The sequence below is a fragment of the Ornithorhynchus anatinus genome, chromosome 3 (assembly GCF_004115215.2).
Source record: "Ornithorhynchus anatinus isolate Pmale09 chromosome 3, mOrnAna1.pri.v4, whole genome shotgun sequence".
Classification (NCBI taxonomy): Eukaryota; Metazoa; Chordata; class Mammalia; order Monotremata; family Ornithorhynchidae; genus Ornithorhynchus; species Ornithorhynchus anatinus.
Genome location: NC_041730.1, coordinates 120,213,853 through 120,237,695, shown reverse-complemented (window position 1 = coordinate 120,237,695; position 23,843 = coordinate 120,213,853). Strand labels below are relative to the sequence as shown.

General features: G+C 40.9%; 1 protein-coding gene across 4 annotated transcripts in view; it reads left to right on the top strand.

The window, feature by feature from the left end:
* VCL (vinculin) overlaps positions 1–23,843 on the top strand; it is a 93,236-nt gene that overhangs the window by 53,596 nt on the left and 15,797 nt on the right. For 2 of the 4 annotated variants that reach the window (XM_029059506.2, XM_029059504.2), the window contains exons 6-17: positions 603–763; positions 7,401–7,491; positions 7,973–8,120; positions 9,884–10,037; positions 10,978–11,153; positions 12,290–12,480; positions 13,589–13,788; positions 15,572–15,700; positions 16,606–16,755; positions 18,403–18,511; positions 19,635–19,937; positions 21,716–21,840. In XM_029059506.2, the coding sequence (XP_028915339.1) occupies positions 603–763; positions 7,401–7,491; positions 7,973–8,120; positions 9,884–10,037; positions 10,978–11,153; positions 12,290–12,480; positions 13,589–13,788; positions 15,572–15,700; positions 16,606–16,755; positions 18,403–18,511; positions 19,635–19,937; positions 21,716–21,840 (1,937 nt within the window). Of the gene's footprint in view, positions 1–602; positions 764–7,397; positions 7,492–7,972; positions 8,121–9,883; positions 10,038–10,977; positions 11,154–12,289; positions 12,481–13,588; positions 13,789–15,571; positions 15,701–16,605; positions 16,756–18,402; positions 18,512–19,634; positions 19,938–21,715; positions 21,841–23,843 lie in introns of all 4 variants that reach the window. The other 2 variants (XM_029059503.2, XM_029059505.2) reach the window with 1 other exon arrangement.

Sequence of the window (23,843 nt, the reverse complement as noted above, 5' to 3'; positions counted from 1 at the left end):
AAATCTACAATGCCAATTTTGAGTAGATTGCCTTTTGATACATGGTGATAATTTCAATAATTTTTTTGTTTTTTTGCCCCCAAAAGTTTAGTTCTTTATCTCTGTGTAAATTCAGTTTTCTGTCTTTCAAGGGAGAGGAAGAGGATAAAGATAATGTTCCTTATAACCAGGGTATTTACAAATGTCTGTTAAGCTGGACCTCTGTTTTGTCCTTTTGCACCTATTTGTAGCTCTGAGGGATGAGTTTAGTGTTTTTCTAATCAGCTTTTGAGCAGCTTTCTAGGCATGTAGTTCTGAATCTCTATCTGGACTTTTATTTCTTTAGAGAATAGAATTATGAGCCCAAGTCACTGGTCTAGACTGAAAACTGGTTCTAATATTGATTGTGGTACTCCCATGGGGCAGAGGTCAGCAGAAAAGAAGTGTGTGTAAGTCAAAATAATTATAAAGTATCAGATGCCTTGTGTCAAGTGTATTCTCCCGCCTTGTTTGTATTCCTTTAGAGATCACGTGTTTTGTGCTTTTGGCTCCCAGTGGGGGAAATAATGGAGAAAGAGAATAAATTCTGAACTTAATTTATAACCTGAAGTCTGTTTTTACAGCCATGAAGATATTTGTAACTACAAAAAACTCAAAGAGCCAAGGTATAGAAGAAGCCTTGAAAAATCGCAACTTTACAGTGGAAAAGATGAGTGCCGAGATCAATGAAATCATCCGTGTGTTACAACTCACCTCCTGGGATGAAGATGCCTGGGCTAGCAAGGTATTGTGGCTGGGGAGAAGAAATAATAAATATCCTCCATCATTCCTCTCTATTCAGGGGTCCCAAAGGGACCTCCCTTTTACTTCCCCCCTTTTGCTTGGCTGCCCGACCATGTATAGCAGAAGACTTTCCGGAGATTTCTACAGAAATAATCTCTACGGAGCTTTCTCTTAAAATCTGTTATGTGACTGATTGACTTGCTGTTTCTCCAGGATCTGCTAATCCCCAAGATATTTAGGGTAGAGTAATTACTGTGAATAGTCTATCTGGAGGATGTTTTATGAGGACAAACCTTTCTAGCTTTGCTTTCAGGTTAAGGCTCTTGCTCCCTGGGCTCATGTGATTGTGCATTCTTTTCGGAAGAGAGTGGTCTGAATCCTGGTGTTGCCCCTGAAAGGGACTAAGTTAAAATCCAAGTAATTTCCTCCGAGGCTCTATCAGTACCATGGAAAACTTCCCCAGTTTAACCTTTGACCCAAGGAAAGCTATAGGAGTAACTTTGGGAATTATTAGATGTATTATTTTGCACAATTCTGTTGTACTTAAAAGAAATAGACCCGAAAGTTCAGTTTTGTAGTGGTTTTTCATAGTGACTCCTTGGTTTGAGAAATTCTCTAAAATTCCTTCTGTTCTCTCCTTTCTCTGAGACCTCTTTTCTGACCCTGTCAACAGTGGTCTCATATCGTCACCATATCCTGTATTTCTACTAGGTTCGGGGAGTCGATGAACTTGAATGTAGACCTGCCTACTAGACCCAGAGGTGTAGGCATCTTACATAAGCCCCACCTTCATAGATTTTCTGGAGCCTGTCCTGTTAAAGATACATAACTAAGGCCAAACAGCATGTCTGACTAGATTGGGTTTAGGACCAGGTCGGCAGTGTGTCTGCTAATTGTGTTGTGCTTTCCCAAGCACTTACTACAGTGCTCTGCACATAGTAAGTGCTCAGTAAATACCATTGAGCGACTTATTGACCAGAGACTAGGACTGCCAAGTTCTGTGCTCTTCCAATTGAGCTCTGCTGTCTTGCTTCCCTATAACAGGTCAAGGTAAGATGAAAATTGAAATTGAAATAAGTATGGGGCTTGAAGGCCTTTCCATCCTTGGCCCATTTTTGTGCCCCATATTTCCATAACTTCAGAGATGTGTAGATGAGTGGTTTCCTTATTTTTTTTTTGAGAGCAAAATAAAGGTGTTCTAATTTGACTGGAAATTTGCTGAGATTTTTCCCATGAGATGCAAAGTTCTTACAAAGTTCCCAAGGCTTTATTCTAATCCCTACATTGAAATCATTTTAGTCTTTGATAGTATAACTTAATTTTGCTTTTGAAATCCTTTGCCACTTTCACTTCCTTGTTATGACTTCTTTATGCATCTTTGTTTTTGTTCTCTTGTTTGTTTTATTCTTTTCTCACGTTTAGAAGGTAAGCTTTTTCACCCCCTTTTTTCTTTTACTAAATAGAAAAAAGCATGTCCGTGAGATTTCTGTGCTGTGTGCGGACTGTGTGCTGTGCATTATTCCGTGTGCCAATGTGTAACACTATACTGGAGTACATGTGATGGTGTAGTTTAACATGGATCTCAGTGCTATGACAGCCAAATGTTCTACTATGGTTTAACTATCGTGAGGCACTGAAAAAATGTACACCACTGTATCAAGCAGGCTTTCTGAATCTAGGGCACCCTTCATCTTGGTCAAGATTCCTGCCTCTTGCTTTGACTTGGCCACTTTTACTAGTTTCTGATGGGCATCTGGGTGATTCCTGTGTTACCAATGGACATTGCTTTAATGAGAGAATACATTCCACTGCCGTCTCCTCATTCTTGCCTCTCCCTCGCCCTCTGCCCCAAATGTCCTTTGGAAATGTTGTAACATCACCCATTGAAGACTTCTAAATTTTAACAGATGAATTATATCCACCTTTTCTTTTGTAATAATAATAATGGTATTGATTAAGCGCTTACTATGTGCCACACACTGTCGTAAGTGCTGGGGTAGATACAGGGTACTCAGGCTGTCCCAAGTGGGGCTCACAGTCTTAATCCCCATTTTACAGATGAGGTAACTGAGGCACAAAGAAGTTAAGTGACTTGCCCAGGGTCACATAGCTGACAAGTGGCAGAGCCGGGATTAGAACTCACGTCCTCTGACTTGCAAGCCTATGCTCTTTCCACTAAGTCACGTACTCTCTTCAGTCTTCCAGTTCTCGATAGAAAAAGTGACCCCAGAGAGTTTTTTTTTTCCAGCCATGAGTGGAGGCAGTTGGAAAGGCCCACTCAGTCAAGATTCCTTTTGCCCATGTGCTCCATCTCTTTGTTCTCATTCTCATCCCTTCTTTATTAAGGGAGGCATGAAGGAGGGATTATGGTGAGTAGGAAAAGTTTTGATTTCATTTTTGGAGTTGCATTTCCCCCATTCTTAAATTCTGCAGTGTGGTATTTAAAACACCCCTTCCTGTCCTGGGGGAACCAATCTGTGCAACTGAGAGCGTGCAGACCTTAAACATAGTACTAATGATAGAAAATAAGATTAACAGAAAGAATTTAAAGAATCTAATGATAACGCAGGCAAGGAATGTTTAGATCTATTTTTATCATGATGTTTGGAAAATTATGAAAAGTATGTGTAATTTGTAGATATATCTTTAATACATTTTAGCCCTGCAGTTTTCAGATTTCGGACAGGCTGTCAGAATATTGAACTGCTTTGGAGACAGGTGTTGAAACTGGGCTCCTTCTAGTAGTGAAAATGAGGCAGGGGTATCTATTCTGTGGCCATTGAGTTCCCTTTCCATTTAGTGCATTTAGTATCATTCCCTCTTTTTCCACCCCGACCAAAAAAATAATTAACTTTTTCTTGCCATACCTGTTGCACGCTTCTCCATTGGTGCAGGCTTCTCCTGGGAAGTGATGGTTCCTCCAGAAAGTGGGGGAAGAAAGTAAGTGGAAAAAGTTCTTGGGGTAAAAGAATCTGTCTTGCCTAATGAACACATCTTTTAAGGAGGAAATACTCGCATAACCGATCATTTTGACCTAGATTCTTACATTTAAATTCTAGACCTAAATTCTAGTCTGTCAATAATTTAACTGTTAGCTTGCCCCTGCTTAAATAAGGAATTTTATTGGAATTGATAAATTCTTTATGTAAGTGAATTGTAATTTTGTTTCCTGAGATTTCTTTAACAGAAGAATTTGGAGTTTTATCCTTTTGATATTTCTCTGCTTTTATCCTCATTCTCTTCTATACTTAACTAATAAGGGTCGTGGTCTTTCCTGATATATTCAGGTACTTGCCTCAGCCCATGCTGAGAGAGGAATGAAAGCAATTGAAAAGATGTACCAGTGATAAAAGCACACAAACTTTCAAATGATCTCATGCTGGTCTCGCTACCTTAGGCATTTTCTCCTATTCTGAAATATGGAATATGATGCTGTCGTGTGTTACCTCATGGTTCCTCCCTCTTTGGCTAAACAGTCGGAAGCCTGTAATGAGTTAATGTGGTGACTAAGCCAGATGTCCTGCCAGGGAGTTTGACTTACTCTGCTTTACCAAAGATGGGAATGTTGGTAAGGAAGTGCAGAAATATAAAACTTTTCCTTACTGCAGAGCACAGCTATTTGATGGCTGAATTTAACATTAAAAAAAAAAAACCAAACCAAAAAACCCAACAAACAAAACGGAAGTTATGTGGGATTCCTCCAAATCTTCTGGTATTTCTGCATCAGAAGGACTTGTTTTAGCCGGCGTTATTACACACCAAGAAAAGTACCTCATTTTTATTTTTGCAGAGTTGGGAGGGTGCTCTCATTTCCTAGCAATCAGTTTTTTTAAGTTAAATGTTCCTGAACAACAATCATTTTCTCATTTCACTTCCTAGTGAACTTTCTATTTTTTTTTTAAATGGTATTTGTTAATTGCTACTATTTGCCAGGCACTGTACTAAATGCCTGATAGAGAAAAGCTAATCAGATCAGACATAGTCTGTGCCCCACATGGGGCTCTTATTGTTAATCCTCATTTTACAGATGAGGTAACTTGGGCACAGAGAAGTTAAGTGATGTACCCAAGGTGTCACAGCAGACAAGTGGCAGATCCAGGTTTGAACTCAGGTCCTTTTGACTCCCAGGTCTGTGCGCTATCCCCCAGGCCATGCTGCTTCCTCCTACTGCCAGGAAGTCCCTGGCCTTGACATAATAATAATAGCTCTTATTATTATAATAATAGTAGTAGAATTTGTTAGATGCTTACTGTGTGTCAAGCACTTTACTAAAAACTGGAAAAGATGAAAGATAATCAGGACCTACATGGGGTTCACAATCTAAGTAGAAGGGTGAACAGGAATTCCATTCCCATTTTGCAGGTGAGGGAACTAAGGTACAGAGAAGTGAAGTGACTTGCCCAAGGTCACCCAACAGGAAAGTGGCAGAGCTGGGATTAAAAGCTGGTTCCTCTGACATTAAAAGCTGGTTTCTCTGACTCGCAGGCCCATGCTTTTTCCACTAGGCCACACTGCTTCTCTTGTCTTCCCAGGGAAAAAAAAATCCATTTTTTTTTCTTTTTGTCAGGGGGAGGGAATTTGGTAAAATCGATTATTTTAAAATTAACTTTTAAAGCATATTCAATCTTCCCAAATCTGTCCTGTTGAATTTTGGGACTTAAAATTCACAGCTTCGAAGTGCTTCCTCATACATAAAATTTGTCCAAGATTTTGGTAGACAAAAAAATAGATAATTTGAACATCTTGCTGTTCTCATTTCTTTCACTCAGGAAGTATGTTACTTTGGTCAGAAATGCATTATTTCCTTTCAGAGTTTTAGCTATCAACCTTATAAGCAGCAATAAACAAGATTTATTTTTATCCTTTCAATGTCAAATCCTTTATCAAACTAGGAATTCAAAGGGTAAGCAAATGAGAATTATGAGAATACGGTGATGAGAGTTCTGCTTTTAGAGCAGAATATTTTAGAATAAATTTCTTCGTGGGTGTGGGTTTAAAATTTAAATTAAGCAGGCAGAGTTATGGCTATTGTAAGTAAAAAACGGTTGAAGTAGAAGAGTCCATAACAGCTACCTGTGTCAAAATCATGGATTGATTGAAAACTAGAATAGAAGCTTGAATCACATTCTAAGTAACTGAATCTCCCTAATTTAAATTTTGTTTCTGGTTTCTAATAGTAATTATACATTCCCGGACTGTGTAATACTTTACATGCTTCCGCTGTAAGGATTGTGATTTGTCTAATGTTCAATCCCTGGCCCAAGAGATAAGCCTTTACCCAGTTTCCAGTAGGTAACTGTTATTGAGCTCTTGTCAGATGATGGGGGAAGGTAATCCAAAACCAGATATACCTGGGAGTATATTTGACTTGATATTCTGCATAACTCTGCTAGAACCTGCTGTGCTGCTTGATTCTTTAGGGCTTTTTGTCCTAAAGGTGTTGACGCCTGCTGATTGTTTTGTTCTCTGATTATGCATGCAGAGGGGATTCTCTTGGTGCCCTCCTGTGGAGACCTAATGCTGCAACTATTAGAATAGAATATTAGATGCAATATTAGAATTGGTTAGAATAGAGGAAGGAGGGGTTGGATGATGAGCTGCTCTTTCATGAAGAACTCCCTGGGGGTGCAATTGTGATGCAACTGTCTGAATTTTTTCTGAAGCAGCCATCACAGTCTCTTCCCCGGCAGTGGCATGCATAAAAGATGACAGTCAAAAAAAAAAAGGGTAAAAGGTCCATAAGTATAATTGTTAGTATTCTCAATAATTTGCATGTTCCATGGCTTAGTTAATAATAATCTCTATGGACCTTGTTAAGTGCATATTATTTTCCAAGCACTGCTCTAAGCACTGGGGTAGATACAAGTTCATCAGGTTGGGCACAGTCCCTATCTCACATGGGGCTCACACTCTTAATCCCCATTTCCAGATGAGGTAACCGAGGCCCCGAGAAGTTAAGTGACTTGCCCAAGTTCATACAGCAGACATTTGTCAGAGCCGGGATTAAAACCCAGTTACGTCTGACTCCTGGGCTCGAGTTCTACTCTTTAAGCCATTCTACTTCTCAGAGAAATAATTTGGAATCCACTTACTTTGGTCCTTCTGAAGGGAGGAAAAAAAAAATTAACTCAGGGGAAAAAAATCCCAATTTTTAAGAAGGATTGTAAACATGCTGATAAATTATACATCCGTTTTTATGAGCTGGTAATTCAAAGTGTCTCTTTATTAAATACAGTGAAACCTCATTAGGTTAATGTGTGTTTCAATGTGGGATGACAAACTAAGAAAGCTTCACTGCAAATAGAAGATATTGGTTTAAGGTATCATGAGATGAATGTTGTAGACTGTAAAGGGGGAGAAGGTTCTAAAGACAGTGCAAATGATTCCTTTCCATTACTGTAGTCATCAAGAATCTTTTGGTTTCAGGAATTAGAGCAGCAGGGAAACCAAGGAAATGAACAGAATGCACTGAAGATTTGCATGTGCAATCAAGAGTTGTGGTGTGATAGATTATTCAAAAAAGATGCTTGTTTCTAGGCATTTCCTAGTTATTACGTTTGCTTCATTTTCTCTATTTGCTTTGTATTGCATTTTCAAAATTTTGTTAAGAAAATGACTGTGGATTGTTCTCTTTAAAGGATACTGAAGCCATGAAGAGGGCATTGGCCTCCATAGATTCCAAACTGAACCAGGCTAAAGGTTGGCTTCGTGATCCCAACGCCTCTCCAGGTAACCCAACATACTGTCACATTTGTGGCATTTTAAATCCTCAGGTATAAGCAAATGATACAAAACAAAAGATCTACCACATAAATTTATGGATAAGCAAGAATTGGATAGGTTACTGGGTTCAAATTTTCTTCATAGTATTTTCTGTCTTTTAGATTAATATTTGAAAGAATGTGAAAAATCTTAATGGAGATAGGTGGCAATAAACAGTATTCATTTTCAGTAAATTCTCATAAATCATATTTTTAACTGTAAATTGCTTTATAGTTGAAAACGGACTGAACCCTATGTACTCCATCTTGCCTCCTCTCTGAAGAGCAAACTGAAACACTGCCTAGATATTGTTTTATTGCCAGCTCTCTGGGCCCATGTCCTACGATTTAAAGAAATGTCCATTCTTCCATGGATGAAATGACATTTAGATTCGTTTCAAAATAATGAACGTATCAAACAGTTAATATTGACCGTATTTGGATGTTAGGAGATGCTGGTGAGCAGGCCATACGACAGATCTTGGATGAAGCGGGAAAAGTTGGCGAACTCTGTGCAGGCAAAGAACGCAGAGAGATCTTAGGAACCTGTAAAGTACTGGGGCAAATGACTGATCAGGTGGCTGACTTCCGAGCCAGGTAAGCTCATTCCTGCATTGAGCTCAGTAGTTGTGTTTGGGAATTGGACCAACAGGCAAGTGAGCTTGTTTTGGGCAGTGAATGTCACTGTTTATTGTTGTATTATACTTTCCCAGGTGCTTAGTACAGTGTTCTGCACACAGTAAGTGCTCAATAAGTACTGTTGAATGAATGAACGAATGAATGAATGAAGTTTCAGAGTTTCTGTTTTTTAAAAAATCTCAGGGCAACTGAGTTCAGTGTCTCAAAAAGCTCTTTTATTTCTCCAGTTGAATTTGTTGATAACTTTCCTTATTCATTCATTCATTCCTTTATTCAATCGTCTTTATTGAGCACTTACTGTGTGCAGAGCACTGTACTAAGCGCTTGGCATGTACAATTTATAAGCCTCTCTGCAATTGCTGGTACATTTTGGGTCCTGTTCGTGTGACTTAGAGTTGCAGGAAAGAGAACATTTCCTTAAGGTGTCCGAGAGCTTTTTTTCCTGTAAAGAAATATCCATACGTTATTATTATGGTATTGGCTAAGCACTTACTATGCATAATAATAATAATAATAATGTTGGTATTTGTTAAGTGCTTACTATGTGCCGAGCACTGTTCTAAGCGCTGGGGTAGATACAGGGTAATCAAGTTGTCCCACGTGAGGCTCACAGTTAATCCCCATTTTACAGATGAGGTAACTGAGGCACAGAGAAGTGAAGTGACTTGCCCACAGTCACACAGCTGACAAGTGGCAGAGCTGGGATTAGAACCCATGACCTCTGACTCCCAAGCCCGGCCTCTTTCCACTGAACCACGATGCATCAAACACTGTTTTAAGCACTTGGGTAGTTATAAGTTAATCAGGTCAGACACACAGGCCCTGCCCCACATGGGGCTCATAGGAGGAAGACCAGGCATAGGACACCCATTTTACAGATGAGGAAACTGAGGCACAGAGAAGTTAAGTGATACTTGGTGAAGGTCACACAGCAGGCAACTGACAGAGCTGGGATGGAAATTAAGGTCCCCTGACTTTCAGGCATACGCTTTCTTCACTAGGTCACGTTGCTCCTCTAAACTAATCCATGAATTGTGAATTTTTAAATGAACTTAGGTAAACCTTTCTTTAAGGAACTCAAGGAAATAGTAAAAGTCCTCTGAGGCACCTTTATCAAAAAACTCAGTGCTTTCTATTGTTCTCTTGTCAGAGTCTCCTTTCATTAAAACACTTTGTCCAGTCACTTAATTGGACATGCACAAGTCTTATTAGGACAGACAGAATTTTATAATAAAATCAACGTTTTCATATAGCAGTGGTAAATTCAGTAATATTGGGGTTGTTCACTTGCAAAAAATAATAGGTTGCAGTGGACTTTTCAGAAACACATATTACTATGGAAACAGATTTTTATAACAGATTTTAAAGCACATTTTTCTTTAAAGTTCTGATTTGATTATATAATGAGCATATAGAGTAAAAATGGTTTGTTACCTGATGCTTTGAAATCTGTGAGTTAGTATGTTTTTCCAACGCAGTCCCTAGAACCGTTTATGTAGATATTTTGATTCAGTATGCATTTACAGCAAAGGAGGAAACAGATGGGTTGGTTGTTGAATTTTGTTTGTCTCTGGGTGCTCTTTTGCTATTCCAGACTTCCAGGGACAGGCAAAAGACAAATTAAGAGCTGAAACAAAACTACTTGTACTTGCTTGTTAATAGAACATTTGCTGTTAAGTCTTTTGAAGAGCAAAATGACAGCGTGTCTCTGTCTTGAATAGAGGACAAGGAGGCACACCAGCGGCCATGCAGAAAGCTCAGCAGATATCTCAGGGATTGGATATGCTTACGGCAAAAGTGGAAAACGCTGCTCGCAAGCTGGAAGCTATGACCAACTCAAAGCAGAGCATTGCTAAAAAGATTGATGCTGCTCAGGTATTGGTTATTTTTTTGAAATGCCTCTCTATCAAGCTGTGAGTGGGAGAGAGAGTTGCTGTTACTCAGTGGAGGGGTGCGGTTGGTCTTCTTGCTTGTATATAATTATTAGCTTTATGTCATGTGGTATGAGAAAAGGATTTGTGTGATAGTGAGGCAAGGGTTTTTTTTTTTTTAACAGTTTAGGCTAATACTTTTTCAATGCGAGGCAGTGCTGAAGAAGTCCTAATTTTGCTGTTGGAGAATTTGAAATTCACCATTTTATTTCAGAAGCTGCTGGTATATTTGGCCACAGTCCTACAAAGAGTCTAGTATGTTTGGGGACTAGCTTTAAGAATTTTTTTAAAAAACATTTATCAAGACACTGAATCCATATAATAATAATAATAATTATGGCATTTGTTAAGTACTTACTATGTGCAAAGCACTGTTCTAAGCGCTGGGGAGATCCAAGATAATCAGGTTGTCTCATGTAGGGCTCACAGTCTTCATCCCAATTTTACAGATGAGGGAACTAAGGCAAAGAGAAGTTAAGTGACTTGCCCAAGGTCACACAGCCAACAAGCGGCGGAGCCAGGATTAGAACCCATCACCTCTGACTCCCAAGCACATGCTCTTTCCACTGAGCCACGCTGCTTCTCTGTCTAGGCTATCTGGTCTAACAACCTCTAAATAAGAAAGAACATACACTACTTGTTTAGAAGATTATTCTGCCTGAGAAAAAACAAGAATTTTTTTTGTTGTTTAAGCAGGAATTGACTCAGTCTTGACTGAATAAAGAGGTCATTTAAAATCACATGAACTCATTGCAGTTGATGATAGGATTGCTATGCTTGAAACAGCTGATGGGAAATGCTGTGAAGAATCTTGAGGTGTCCCGTTCCCTTTGATAATTGTTAAATAATTTATAGCTGATAACTCCTTTTCCATATATGTTTAGAACTGGCTCGCTGATCCAAATGGGGGTCCTGAAGGAGAGGAACAGATCCGAGGAGTTTTGGCTGAAGCTAGGAAAATCGCAGAACTATGTGATGATCCTAAAGAAAGAGATGATATTCTGCGTTCTCTTGGGGAAATCTCTGCTTTGACCACTAAACTCTCGGATTTACGGAGACAGTATGTAATGAGATGATATTATAAGATGTCCATGGTGTTTAATGTCTACATCTAGAATTGGGGTGGGCAAAGCTTCTGGCATGAAAAGTTCATGTGGGCTGAGGTGGCAGGAAGTTCTTACTGCCCTCCTCAACTCCTTTGAGGTGGAGGAGGCAAGAGGATGTGGCCTTGGAGGATTCAGGCAGCCAGGCCCAGTGGAAGTTGACTGGCTTCTCTCTTTTTCTCAAACTGCTTCGGTGGGAACCAGGCCATGGGCTGGCTTCTCCAGAACCTGCGTTTATATCACAGGTGAAAGACTAAGGCACTCTTTTCTGGAGGCTGGATTAAAAACTCCTGTTTATAGATATGGCCTACAGGCTATAATTTGCTCCCTACTCATCTCGAAGAGTAGCTTCTTGAAACTACTTATAGCCAAATCACCCTCTCATTTCATTAGTTGTTTTATCATCATCATTATGATTGTGATTGTTGTTGTTATTGTTGACAACCACCTCCCATCAAGAATGTCCTGGGGTTCCTGTAGGAGAACCCCCCCGCAAAAAGGGAAAGAACACACCAATCCTAGAACGAGATGACATGTCAAGAGGTCCACAGCAGTGAAGTTTACTGGCTTGCCTTTGTATTGGTTTAGGAATCCATGGACTCTGGCACACAGAGCAAAGACCAGTGAGTGCCTCCTGGACCTCCCCGAACCGGGACATTCCTTGCCCATCCCCGGTTTTGCCCATCATCATCCAGTAAATAGTTCTGTTTACTATTTTGTGGCTCCTGGTACCTGCCTTTTGTAATATGTGAGGAACTGCCTACCCTCCGCCCCCATTCTCCTGCTTCTTCCAGTATACACTTTGAGCACCCTAACATTGGCCTTTGGGCCCCTCAACCTCAATGCCTAATTTCCCTAAGATTTATTTTAATGTTTCTCTCCTTCTATAGACTGTAAGCTCCTTGTGGGCAGGGATCCTATCTAACATTTCGTATTGTAGTTTCTCAAGTCCTTAGTACAGTGCTCTACACATGGTAGGCACTAAATAAATACCATTGATTGACTGATATTACTGTTTTTGTTGTTCTGAGTAATTCATTATGTTCATTCAAAGGAAAGTGTGATGGAAACATGTTGCTTTATTCATCCTCAGAGGGAAAGGAGACTCTCCAGAGGCCCGGGCTCTGGCTAAGCAAGTAGCCACAGCACTGCAGAACCTTCAGTCAAAAACCAACAGGGCTGTGGCCAACAGTAGACCTGTCAAAGCAGCAGTTCATTTAGAGGGCAAGATTGAGCAGGCGCACAGATGGATTGATAATCCTACAGTTGATGACCGTGGCGTGGGTAAGATTTTCGTTGGATTTCAGTCTCATCGCATTGACTGGCTAATTACCCCTAATAGTTGTCTCCTATGTGCCCAGATCATTCCTCAGTAGTCACTAATCAGCTAATTCAAATATAGTTAGTTCTTTCCCCAGATTGTTTGATCACTAGTATTCCCCCCTGGGAATACCAGTACTCCCAGTACTAAATAAATGGCTTAGCGACAGCTCAAGGTTATTGATTTTGAATGGAAACTCTAAATCCCTGAGTTCCAGTTCTGTGATTGTAGTGAAAAACTTTTAGAGGACTTCCCTGACTAAGCCCTCAATTCCTCGTCTCCCACTCCCTTCTTTGTCATCCTGATTTGTTCCCTTTATACATCACCCTCCACCAGCTTCACAGTACTTATGTACATATTTGTAAATTATTTATTGATATTAATGTCTGTCTCCCCCTCTAGACTGTAAGCGCATTGTGGGCAAAGAATGTCTGCCAACTCTGTTACATTGTACTCTCCTAAATGCTTAGTAGTCAGTCAGTTTGTATTTGTTGAGTGCTTATTGTGTGCAGATCACTATACTAAGCATGCGGGTGAGTACAGTACAGCAATATAACAGACACATACCCTGCCCACAACAAACTTACAGTCTAGAGTCTTCAGTCTAGTCTACAGTCTATTAGAGTGCTTGGCACACAGTTAGTGTTTAATAAATGCAGTTGATTGAAATATGATTTTGCTTGTGGGCAGGGAATGTGCCTACCAACTCCGTTATATTGTACTCTCCCAAGCACTTAGTGCAGTGCTCTGCACACAGTAAGCGCTCAATAAATATGCTTGAGTGATTGATTAAATAAGAAATTCCTTAAAGCAGTGTTCAACTAAGAGTATTGTTCTCTTGCAGGGCAATCAGGATTGCTGGCAACCCACACTCCCACATTGGGAAGTTGTGGGATATTGCTCTCGCTTTAACAAACCAGGAATGTAGAGATATAAAGCATTTATTATAAGCAGGAAATACTGTAATTTATGCTGTCCAAGCTTGGATTCCCAAAAGATCCAAGGACCCAGGCCATTTGACCTCCTGACTGTTGCTTTAACAATTGCTCAAGCACTTTCCTTGCTGTACAGGTCAGGCTGCGATACGAGGCCTTGTGGCAGAAGGGCATCGTCTTGCCAATGTCATGATGGGACCTTATCGTCAAGATCTTCTTGCTAAATGTGACCGAGTGGATCAGCTAGCAGCCCAGCTAGCTGATCTGGCTGCAAGAGGAGAAGGAGAGAGTCCTCAAGCCAGGGCTCTTGCTTCTCAACTCCAGGATTCCTTAAAGGTAGGCAGTTACACAGTATTAGAGTTAATGTTTTTCTTGTGATTAAAAGGTTGGGAAAAGAGGAAATCCTTTATACCGTATATTGTGAGTAAAGATGTTAAAGACTGTGATCAAAAAGAAAAAATAAATTCCTGGCCAAATAGGAAAAATCTCACACAGAGGTCTACCCTTCCCTGTGGAATCATCTCCAAAGGGAAGACCTGAAAATTAATTGGAAACTCAACTGGAAAGAGCAAGGGATTAGGATTAAGACTATTTACCTGCCGTGTGACTTAATGGCAAGTCACCTTTTCACTGAATCTCAGATTCCTTGACTCTAAGTTGGTGATAAAATACCTTTCTGCCTCCCTCTCAGGCTGTGAGCTCCATATGAGTCAAGGGCCTTGCCCAATAAGGTTCTCTTATATTTACCCTAGTCCTTAGCCCAGTGCTTGGAACACATAATAAGGAAGTAGCATGATGTAGTGATAAGAAATGGGCCTGAGAGTCAGAAGGTCATGGTTCTAATCCTGGCTCTGCTCCTTGTGTGCTGTGTGGCTTTGGGCAAGTCACTTCACCTCTCTGTGCTTCAGTTACCTCATCTGTAAAATGGTGATTAAGATTGTGAGCCCCATGTGGGACAGAGACTGTGTACAGCCCGATGGGCTTGTATCCATCTCAGCACTTAGTACAATGCGTGGTACTTAGTAAGCGATTAAATACCATTATTATTATTATTACTTAATAAATATCATTATTACTACTAGCTTTCTAGTTGGAAGTAATGCGTTGCAATTGAGAGGAATTATTTAATTGAAATTTTAGGTACCTGCCAAGAAAGTACTCATGTTTTCACTCCTGGCAGATGAAATCGTACACAATTTAGTAAATGTCATTTGATTGATTGAGTAATCTTTGGCGTCTATCTGAGAGTACTGAGAGAACTCAGTGTGACGTAGCGGATCGAGCAAGGGCCTGAAAGAGAGTCAGAGGGCCTTGGGTTCTAATCCCATCTCTGCCATTTGTGTGCTGTGTGATCTTGAATCACATCAGCCCTCTTGCTGACCGCCTTGCTTTCTTGTCTCTCCCCACTTCAGTCCACAACATTCACTTTGCTGCCCAGATCATTTTTCTACAAAACCATAAAGTCCATGTTTCCCCACTCCTCAAGAACCACCAGTGGTTGCTCTTCCACTTTCACATCAAACTGAAACTCTTTCAAAGCCCTCAATCACCCAGCCCACATACTTCGCTTCTCAAGTGCCAACCTATTCACTGTACCCTGATCTTGTCTATCTCTCCAACGACCACTCCCCCACGTCCTGCCTTTGGCCTGGAACTCCGTCCCCCCTTTATATCTGGCAGACAATCACTCTCTCCACCTTCAGAGCCCTATTAAAAACACATCTACAGGAGGCCTTCCAGACTAAGCCATCATTTCCTCTTCTCACTCCGTTCCACATCGTCTTTGCACTTGCATTTGCACTCTTTATTCACCCTATCCTCAGCTCCACAACACTTATGTGTCTATCTGTGATTTTCTTATTTATATAAATCTATGTCTCCCCCTCTAGACTGTAAGCTCGTTGTGGGCAGAGTATGTGTCCACCAACTCTGTTACATTGTACTTTCCCAAACCCTGTAACAGTGCTCTGCACAAAATAAGCAGCAGTAAATATGATTGAAGGATTGATACTAATTCTTTTTTTACTCCAAGCATTTAGTACAGTTTTCTGCAACTCAGGTGCTAAACATTTATGCTTTTATAATTCTAGTGGGTTGTTTTTTTAACAATGTCTTTAAGGATCTAAAATCGAGGATGCAGGAAGCTATGACTCAGGAAGTGTCGGATGTTTTCAGTGATACTACAACTCCCATCAAGCTGTTAGCAGTAGCAGCCACTGCACCTTCTGATACACCCAGCAGAGATGAGGTAGAGTATTTAAATATTTAAATACCTTAAATACCATATACTAGTATGAGGTCAGTATTCCTGAAGTTTTCCATGACTCTGATATATTTTTATAGATGAGTATGTCTTTAGGAAAATACACCTTCTCTAAGTGTTGCCTTCATAATCCATCACTACATGGGAGAGTCAGAGTACTGATATCTGCTAAAGACCTGAAATAATAGGAGTTTTAATGAGATACTGAAGGAAGATGGCAGTATTTTATGTGAGTGATATGTCATAATTTTAATTTTCCAATCATTTCTCACCTTATTTCCCAATACTGTCATGTCAAACTAGCCTGCTCACCATATCCATCTCATCCATGCCCAGGTTCTCCTGTGTCCATGACAAACTGTTTGTTCAACCTGGCCTTTGACTGTGGTTTCTGTCCTTCAGATCCCAGTTCAAAGCCCAACTTCTTCAGGGAGTTTCACTCATTAGACAGAAGGACTCATTGGACTTAGACTCGATGTTTTCCTTTCCCCACTTAACATATTTGGAAGCTGTAACTATCATGAGTAAAAGTCATCGCAGTGGGTTTGAATATATTGTGCAAGCTTAAAAGTAGATTGCAGATCCCATAAGAGCAAGGATTGTATATTTTCCACAGTCTGCAAACTCACAGCAGCACGGAATAGTCATGTATTCTGGACTCAGTATATTTAAATTGATGAAAATCAACAGAAACTTGCATTTCATGAGTGTGTGGGAAATTCACATGGAAAAGGTCCTTTAGGTCAGAGGCTAAAGTCTATGACAGCAGAAATTTGGCCCATCTCCTTCACACAGTAAGCACTGGTATATTCTCCAGCAGCATTTTCTCAGGCTTCTTGTCCCCACACTGTTTCAGGAAAATTGTCAGAATGTGTTTGTTTTCTCTAAAGGTGTTTGAAGAAAGGGCAGCTAACTTTGAAAATCACTCAGGAAGGCTTGGTGCAACAGCAGAGAAGGCGGCTGCAGTTGGAACTGCTAATAAAACAACGGTTGAAGGTATTCAAGCTTCAGTGAAGACCGCAAGAGAACTCACACCCCAGGTCTGTTTTTTTTAATTTTTTATGGTATTTAAGTGCTTACTTTGTGCCAGGCACTGCTCTAAATTCTGGGTTATGTACGACATCAGGTTTATAATAATAATGATAATAATGGTGGCATTTGTAAAATGCTTACTATCTGCAAGAGACTGTTCTAAGCGCTGGGGGGATACAAGTTGATCTGGTTGTCCCACGTAGGGCTCAGTTTTAATCCCCATTTTACAGTCAGGTAACTGAGGCACAGAGAAATTAAATGACTTGTCCAAAGTCACACAGCTGAGAAGCAGTGGAGCCGGAATTCGAACCAATGACCTTTGACTCCCTAACCCAGGCTCTTTCCACTGAGCCACGCTGCTTCTTTAATCTTAATCCCCATTTTACAAATGAGGTAACTGAAGCACAGATAAATGAAGTGACTTGCCCAAAGTCACACAACAGACAAGTGGCAGAGCTGGGCGTAGTACACAGGTCCTTCTGACTCCCAGGCCCTTGTGCTCTGTCCACTAGGCTATGCTGCTTCTCTACCTCGTAGTCATGTAAATTAGCTATAAGAATGAAAAATGGGATGGGTAGCTTCCAGGGTTCAGACTTTCCTTGCCGTGCCACGGTCCTGCCAGGTCCTGGATTATATTAGTGAGTGCTGGAATTTTCATTCAACTCTGTTTTACAGATTGACCCATGACTGTATTTTTAGACAGAGTTTATGGCAAATAACCGAGCCTCTTTTCAGACATTAACTGTAGTGACTCGTTGAATACTGTGCAGTAATGTTCCAAGGAGGATTGGCTAGCGAAAGAATATGCTGAATTAGGTATTAATGTCCTGATAATTACTTTGGTAGATCTTCTTGTTAGCCCTTGTGCTTTCCAAATTGAATTTTGTTTATATGCTATACCAACTCTAACTCTTTAGGTCTGAGATATGGATGTTTGCCTGAGGAGAAAATATAAGGAAGTGATCTGTTATAGATGGTGGTTCTGACAGTGGGGATTGCTTCAAGAGACATGCTGATAAATTTGAATACTTCTGAGTCAACTTCACTCCCTTCTTGGAGACTCACTTTCTTTAAAAGAGGGGCCACTTTCCTGGAATACAGATAATGTATCTGTCCCTTTGTGTAAGCCACTTGTAAAACTACATTGGCCAAATTACAGTTTCTACTTGGCGGCTAACCGAAAAAGTTAATTTTCAGTGATTTAATATTTGTGAATAACATTTCATGATGGAACACATTTGAGTTTTAAGGGTTAATTATGTCTATTCAAATTATAGATACCTTTTGAAGTCTCTCTGGAGCCTGAAGGAAAAACTATTTGCAGTGACAGAACAAGTTTTGGGAGTCTGACATGACTTACCGAGAAAATGGTTTCTAGTATTTTATTGCAAGAATGGACAATACTGTTGTATTGCAAAAACGGAGCTGTGCTGTGCTTGAATTGTTCTGTTTGAGAAGCTGTTATATATGGATTTAGATGTGAAAATTATTTGAGGAATTTTAGTCCCTCTGATGCTGCTTTTCCATGTAAAGACATATCCACTTCCTCCCTCAGAAAATGGAGAAGCATCATAAAAGAACAGAGTAGGGCTTCCCCATGATTTGTATCCCTTTGATGCTAGAATAATGCTTAAAGATGCCCCTGTCATTGGCAGGTAGTCTCAGCTGCCCGTATTTTACTAAGAAATCCTGGAAATCAAGCTGCTTATGAACATTTTGAAACCATGAAGAATCAGTGGATTGATAATGTAGAAAAAATGACAGGTAAAGTGTTATGGGAAATTATTGTCCATTCCTTGTGTCCTCCACTCTGAGTGATGAGAGCTGTCAGAAACTTTAGCGTGGCTGACTGAACTTTCTGGCGGTAATCTGATGAGTATGCAGTCATAGGCTGTGCTTTGCTAAAATCAATGACTACTGTCCTCTCATGCAAATCTCCCCACTCCGTCTGAAGAGAGGCTTTCTATTTTAATAGCGCTCTTACAGTGCCGGTGTTTGCTTCAGTTCATTGTTACAGTTCCTACCTTCTTATTGAATAACGTCTCTGCCCGGCCCAAGCCAGTGTCTGGTTTCAGTGGGTGGGAGCTGGTTCTGTGGCTACAGTCGGTGCCCCTGTCTTTTTCAGTAGATTCACATTTCAAGTATTCACATTAATAAGGAATCACAATAGCTACATTTGAACACAGCGAGTTTCAGGACTTCCTCCCAACTTATCAGCTACATGGTTTGAAAAACAAATAAAAACAAAGCCCACATCACACACAACCACCTCCTCCCCACACGAAAAAAGGAAAAAAAAACCCCATCTAAGTAGCATCTCCCAATCTTCCTCATTCTGTGCTGAGAGAGAGAAGGCAGAGGATAAGAGGGAGGCAATGCGGAATCTATTGTGACAGTATGCCGTAATTGGCCAGGAATAAAAGTGGGGCAAATGAGGTCGTTGAAATAAGGTGATAGAAACAAGTCAGGGCAGTCTTAGTACTTGCTTTAGGAGTCACTCAAGTGGCCATCTGGGGCAGCAGGAGCACTTCCAAGAAGCAAGATATTAGGGGGGTAAGAAGGAAAGAGAAAATGTCATTAACAAATGATGCAGTGTGGTGTGATGGTTTCAGGTTATGTTGCTTCTTGGATGACAGCATGGGGATTGGAAGACCATTCAAAATTGTTGACATTAGATACTGGACTTCAGGATCAGTGTCAGTGACCACTGGTCTCTTTAATAAGGCTCTATTCATTTAAGAGGGTTGGAATGTTAGGAAGAGCTCAGACATATAGGAAAGGATTTCAGCAGTTTCAGCTTAAACATGTAACTGCAGTGAGCCACAGAAATGTGGAGGATATATTTTTCTGAAGGGCAAACTAAATCCTGTTGTTCTTTCTCTGGCAGGTTTGGTGGACGAAGCCATTGATACCAAGTCACTTCTGGATGCATCCGAGGAGGCAATTAAAAAAGATCTCGATAAATGTAAAGTGGCCATGGCCAACATCCAACCCCAGATGCTCGTGGCTGGGGCCACCAGCATTGCTCGACGAGCCAACCGGATTCTTTTGGTAGCCAAACGGGAGGTGGAAAACTCAGAGGATCCTAAATTTCGGGAAGCTGTGAAAGCTGCTTCTGATGAATTGAGCAAAACCATCTCCCCAATGGTGATGGATGCTAAGGCTGTGGCAGGAAACATATCTGATCCTGGTAAGCACTGAGGGGCTCATAATAATAATGATGCTAATTGTGGTACTTGTTAAGCACTTACTGTGTGCTAGGCACTGTACTAAGCGCTGGGGTAGATACAAGCAAATCAGGTTGGACACGGTCCCTGTCCCACATTAGGGTACAGTCTTAATCCCCATTTTACAGATGAGGGAACAGAGGTCCAGAGAAGTGAAGTAATTTGCCCAAGGTCACACAGAAGACAGGTGGCAAAGCCAGGATTAGAACCTAGGTCCTTTTGACTCCCAGGCCCGTACTCTCTCTACTAGGCCATGCTCCTCATCTAGGATTATCTGCTGTTCTGGGGAATCCATTTCCTTCCCACGCCCTGTAGGGTAACCAGAAACTACATTCAGGAAAGGCTTGTTGTCCAGCATATTACCAACCAGAAAGCTCTCAACAATAAGGGAAACTTGCCTATTATTCCACTTTGGTGAAGGCATTTAGAATACTTACCTTTTCCCAGCCTTTGTATCTTTCTTGGGATTTGGGTAGAATCTCTGGGTAATCTGATTAACAAACAGTTTTTGATCACCTTCAGTCAATATATTCTTTTTCTTAGACCTCAAGTTGGTTATACTACCCTGTTAATGTGATTACCAAATACTATTTCCTTTTAACAGTTTCAATGGCTAGATCTTCTCCCAATCCGATCAGCAAACAGTCCAGTTCCAGTAACTGAATGTAGTCAATATCTGAACACAGTCAGGCTTATATTTAGAGAGTGTAGCAGGACCCGCTCAAATGTTAGTACCTGGACAGCTTGGATTCTTTAGATAAAGCTAATTTTTGCCTCAAGATAAGGCTTTTACTGGATTTGGTTTGTAGCTGATATGCTACACTTAAGTTGGCTTTCCTAAACGGTAATTCTAAAAAATAGCTGTTATACTTTCGTTTTTGCCAGTTGCCCTTCCCTGGCCTTCCCTCCTCATGTGTTTGAGAGTTGTATTCATTCATTCATTCATTCATTCATTCATTCATTCATTCATTCATTCATTCAGTAGTATTTATTGAGCGCTTACTATGTGCAGCGCTTGGAATTCTGTGCAAACGTGTGCTTTTTATTCAAGTAGCTCTAGGCCCTCTGAAGAAATGATGTCACTAAATTCTGACTGTAGTCTAGGAGGCCCAAGCCTTGAAAACATTATTTACCAAATGCTGAATTAAGAGGCTGCTCTAATTCCTATAGCTGTTTGTAGTTCTGACTCTATAAAATGTTAGCTGCTTCTTTCAGTTTTCTCCTTTGAATAGCCCAAAGTGTTGTATGGAAACAGCTCACTCCCCACAAATGCATAATTGTTATTCTGTAAACAGTTAGGTCCAGTTTTCATAGTTCAGAAGACTAGATTTCCTTTTGGCTGAATTTTTGGTGGTCTTCGACATTACAAGGTAGGATTTTCATGTATATGCATGAGAATCATGCTCAGAAATGTCTGGATTCTCTGCTGTTTAGCTATGTAAATTATTTCAATCAAATGTGAATTTCAATGTTAGCAGAAGTAGAATCCAGCTTATTTGAAGTAGCAACAAGACAGGGATAGGGGGCTTATATATTGAGCACTCTGTTGACTCTGTTGCCCATCTAGGAGGTTCTTTCTCATATCCCAAGTCCCACCAGCTCCAGTGATGAAGCCACATTTGTGGATTCCATTCATTCATTCATTCATTCATTCATTCATTCATGCATGTGACACTGAGCACCACTGTGTGCAGAGCCCACCTAAGCATATGGAAGTAAAGGATGACTATATCTCGTTTAGGGCTGCAGAAGAGCTTTTTAGATTCAGGATATCGGATTCTGGGAGCTGTGGCCAAGGTCAGAGAAGCCTTTCAACCTCAAGAGCCTGACTTTCCTCCTCCTCCCCCTGATCTGGAACATCTCCGGGTAAGGGAGTTCTGCTCTGGTTGAGCGAGAGAAGCTTTACGTACTGGAATTGCTGTGGCAGAGGGTTGTTCTGTGTTCGGAATGGATCTGAAGCTCACTTTCTTTTGTGACTTTAATGTTGTTTCCCTGTGGAGTTGACAACCTATCTTTAAATTTTGCTCTGCTGTTTGTCACTGTTGTAACTGAGTATTGAAACAATGCAATTTATATTACACTTCATTTTCCAATAGCATTTTCACAACAGTTACCTCATTTTATCCTCAAAAACACCCCTGTGTGGGGAAGAAGCAGCAGATATTATCCCTGTTTTACAAATGTGGATAGCCCATTTTAGCACATCTAAAAACAATCTGGTATCAAGCCTAAAAGTAATGAAAGAAGCTAAGCCTCATCTTTCTTTTGACTTTTATTTTGGATTCTGTGGAATTTTATGTTTGGGGCAACCTTAGGGAATTTTGCTCTGGGCAGTTGCTTGGTTTCTTATATTCTAGAGATATGAGAAATCAATCAAATGTATTTATTGAGCACTGGAGAGTCCAGTATAACAAAGTTGGTAGTCATTCATTCATTCAATTCAATAGTATTTATTGAGCGCTTACTATGTGCAGAGCACTGTACTAAGCGCTTGGAATGAACAAGTCGGCAACAGATAGAGACAGTCCCTGCCGTTTGACGGGCTTACAGTCTAATTAGTCAGGTTCCCCGCCCACAACGAGCTTTCAGTCTAGGCCAGAGAAGTGGGAGTTTGGGTAATTTTGCATGTGGTGAATGGAAAATATTTATAGATCTAGGCATGCAGATGTTTTTGAATTTCTCCGCAAGATTGATATAGGGCTCTGGGTCATTATTCTGGGGTGGAGGCCACATCTTTCAAATATGCGGGATCAGTATTTTTGGCTCAGAAAATGCCTTTTGTATTTCATAGACTTTTTTTTTCTACAAAGCAAACCAAAAGAGCAACTTAATTTATCTTATCTTTATCTTCTCTCCTGGTGTTTTGAGAGAGCCATGTCAAACTAACTGGCCATGGATTGATCATTAATGCTAGGGATGCCTGAATATAATTTGAATCCACTGTGTTGTAGTTTTTCAAAACAGTGGTTTATAAAAGTGTTGTTGGTAAAAGATACCTGTTCCCAACCAGCCCAGGTTTTACAGAGTGTGAGGCCAGAGGAGGTCCTTCAGAAACACACTCCTGAGGCTCACCAGGCCCTCAGCCTAGGAGATGCCAGGCTTTGAATGGGCCTCTTCCCTCTCGCTGATCTCTTGCCCACATCCTGCTTCTATCCTGGAACTTCCTTCCTCTTCATAGCCGACAGATGATCACTCTCCCCACCTTCAAAGCCTTATTGAAGGCACATCTACTCCAAGAGGCCTTCCATTCATTCATTCATTCAGTAGTATTTATTGAGCGCTTACTATGTGCAGAGCACTGTACTGAGTGCTTGGAATGTACAATTGGGCAAGACAGAGACAATCCCTGCCCATTGATGGCCTTGCAGTCTAATTGGGGGAGACGGACAGACAAAAGCAGTAGCAATAAATGGAATCCAGGGGAAGTACATCTCATTAACAAAATAAATAGGGTAATAAAATATATACAAATGAGTGGACGAGCACAGTGCTGAGGGGAGGGGAGAGGAGAGGGGGAGGAGCAGAGGGAAAGGGGGGAAAAGGGGGCTTAGCTGAGGAGGGTAGAGAGGCAGCAGAGGGAGCAGAGGGAAAAGGGGGAGCTCAGTCTGGGAAGGCCTCTTGGGGAAGGCGAGCTCTCAGTAGGGCTTTGAAGAGGGGAAGAGAGTTTGGCGGAGGTGAGGAGGGAGGGCATTCCAGGACAGCGGGAGCACGTGGGCCAGAGGTCGAGGGCGGGATAGGCGAGAACGGGGGACAGTGAGGAGGTGGGAGGCAGAGGAGCGGAGCCTACGGGGTGGGCAGTAGAAAGGGAGAAGGGAAGAGAGGTAGGAGTGGGCAAGGTGATGGAGAGCCTCGAAGCCTAGAGTTCAGAC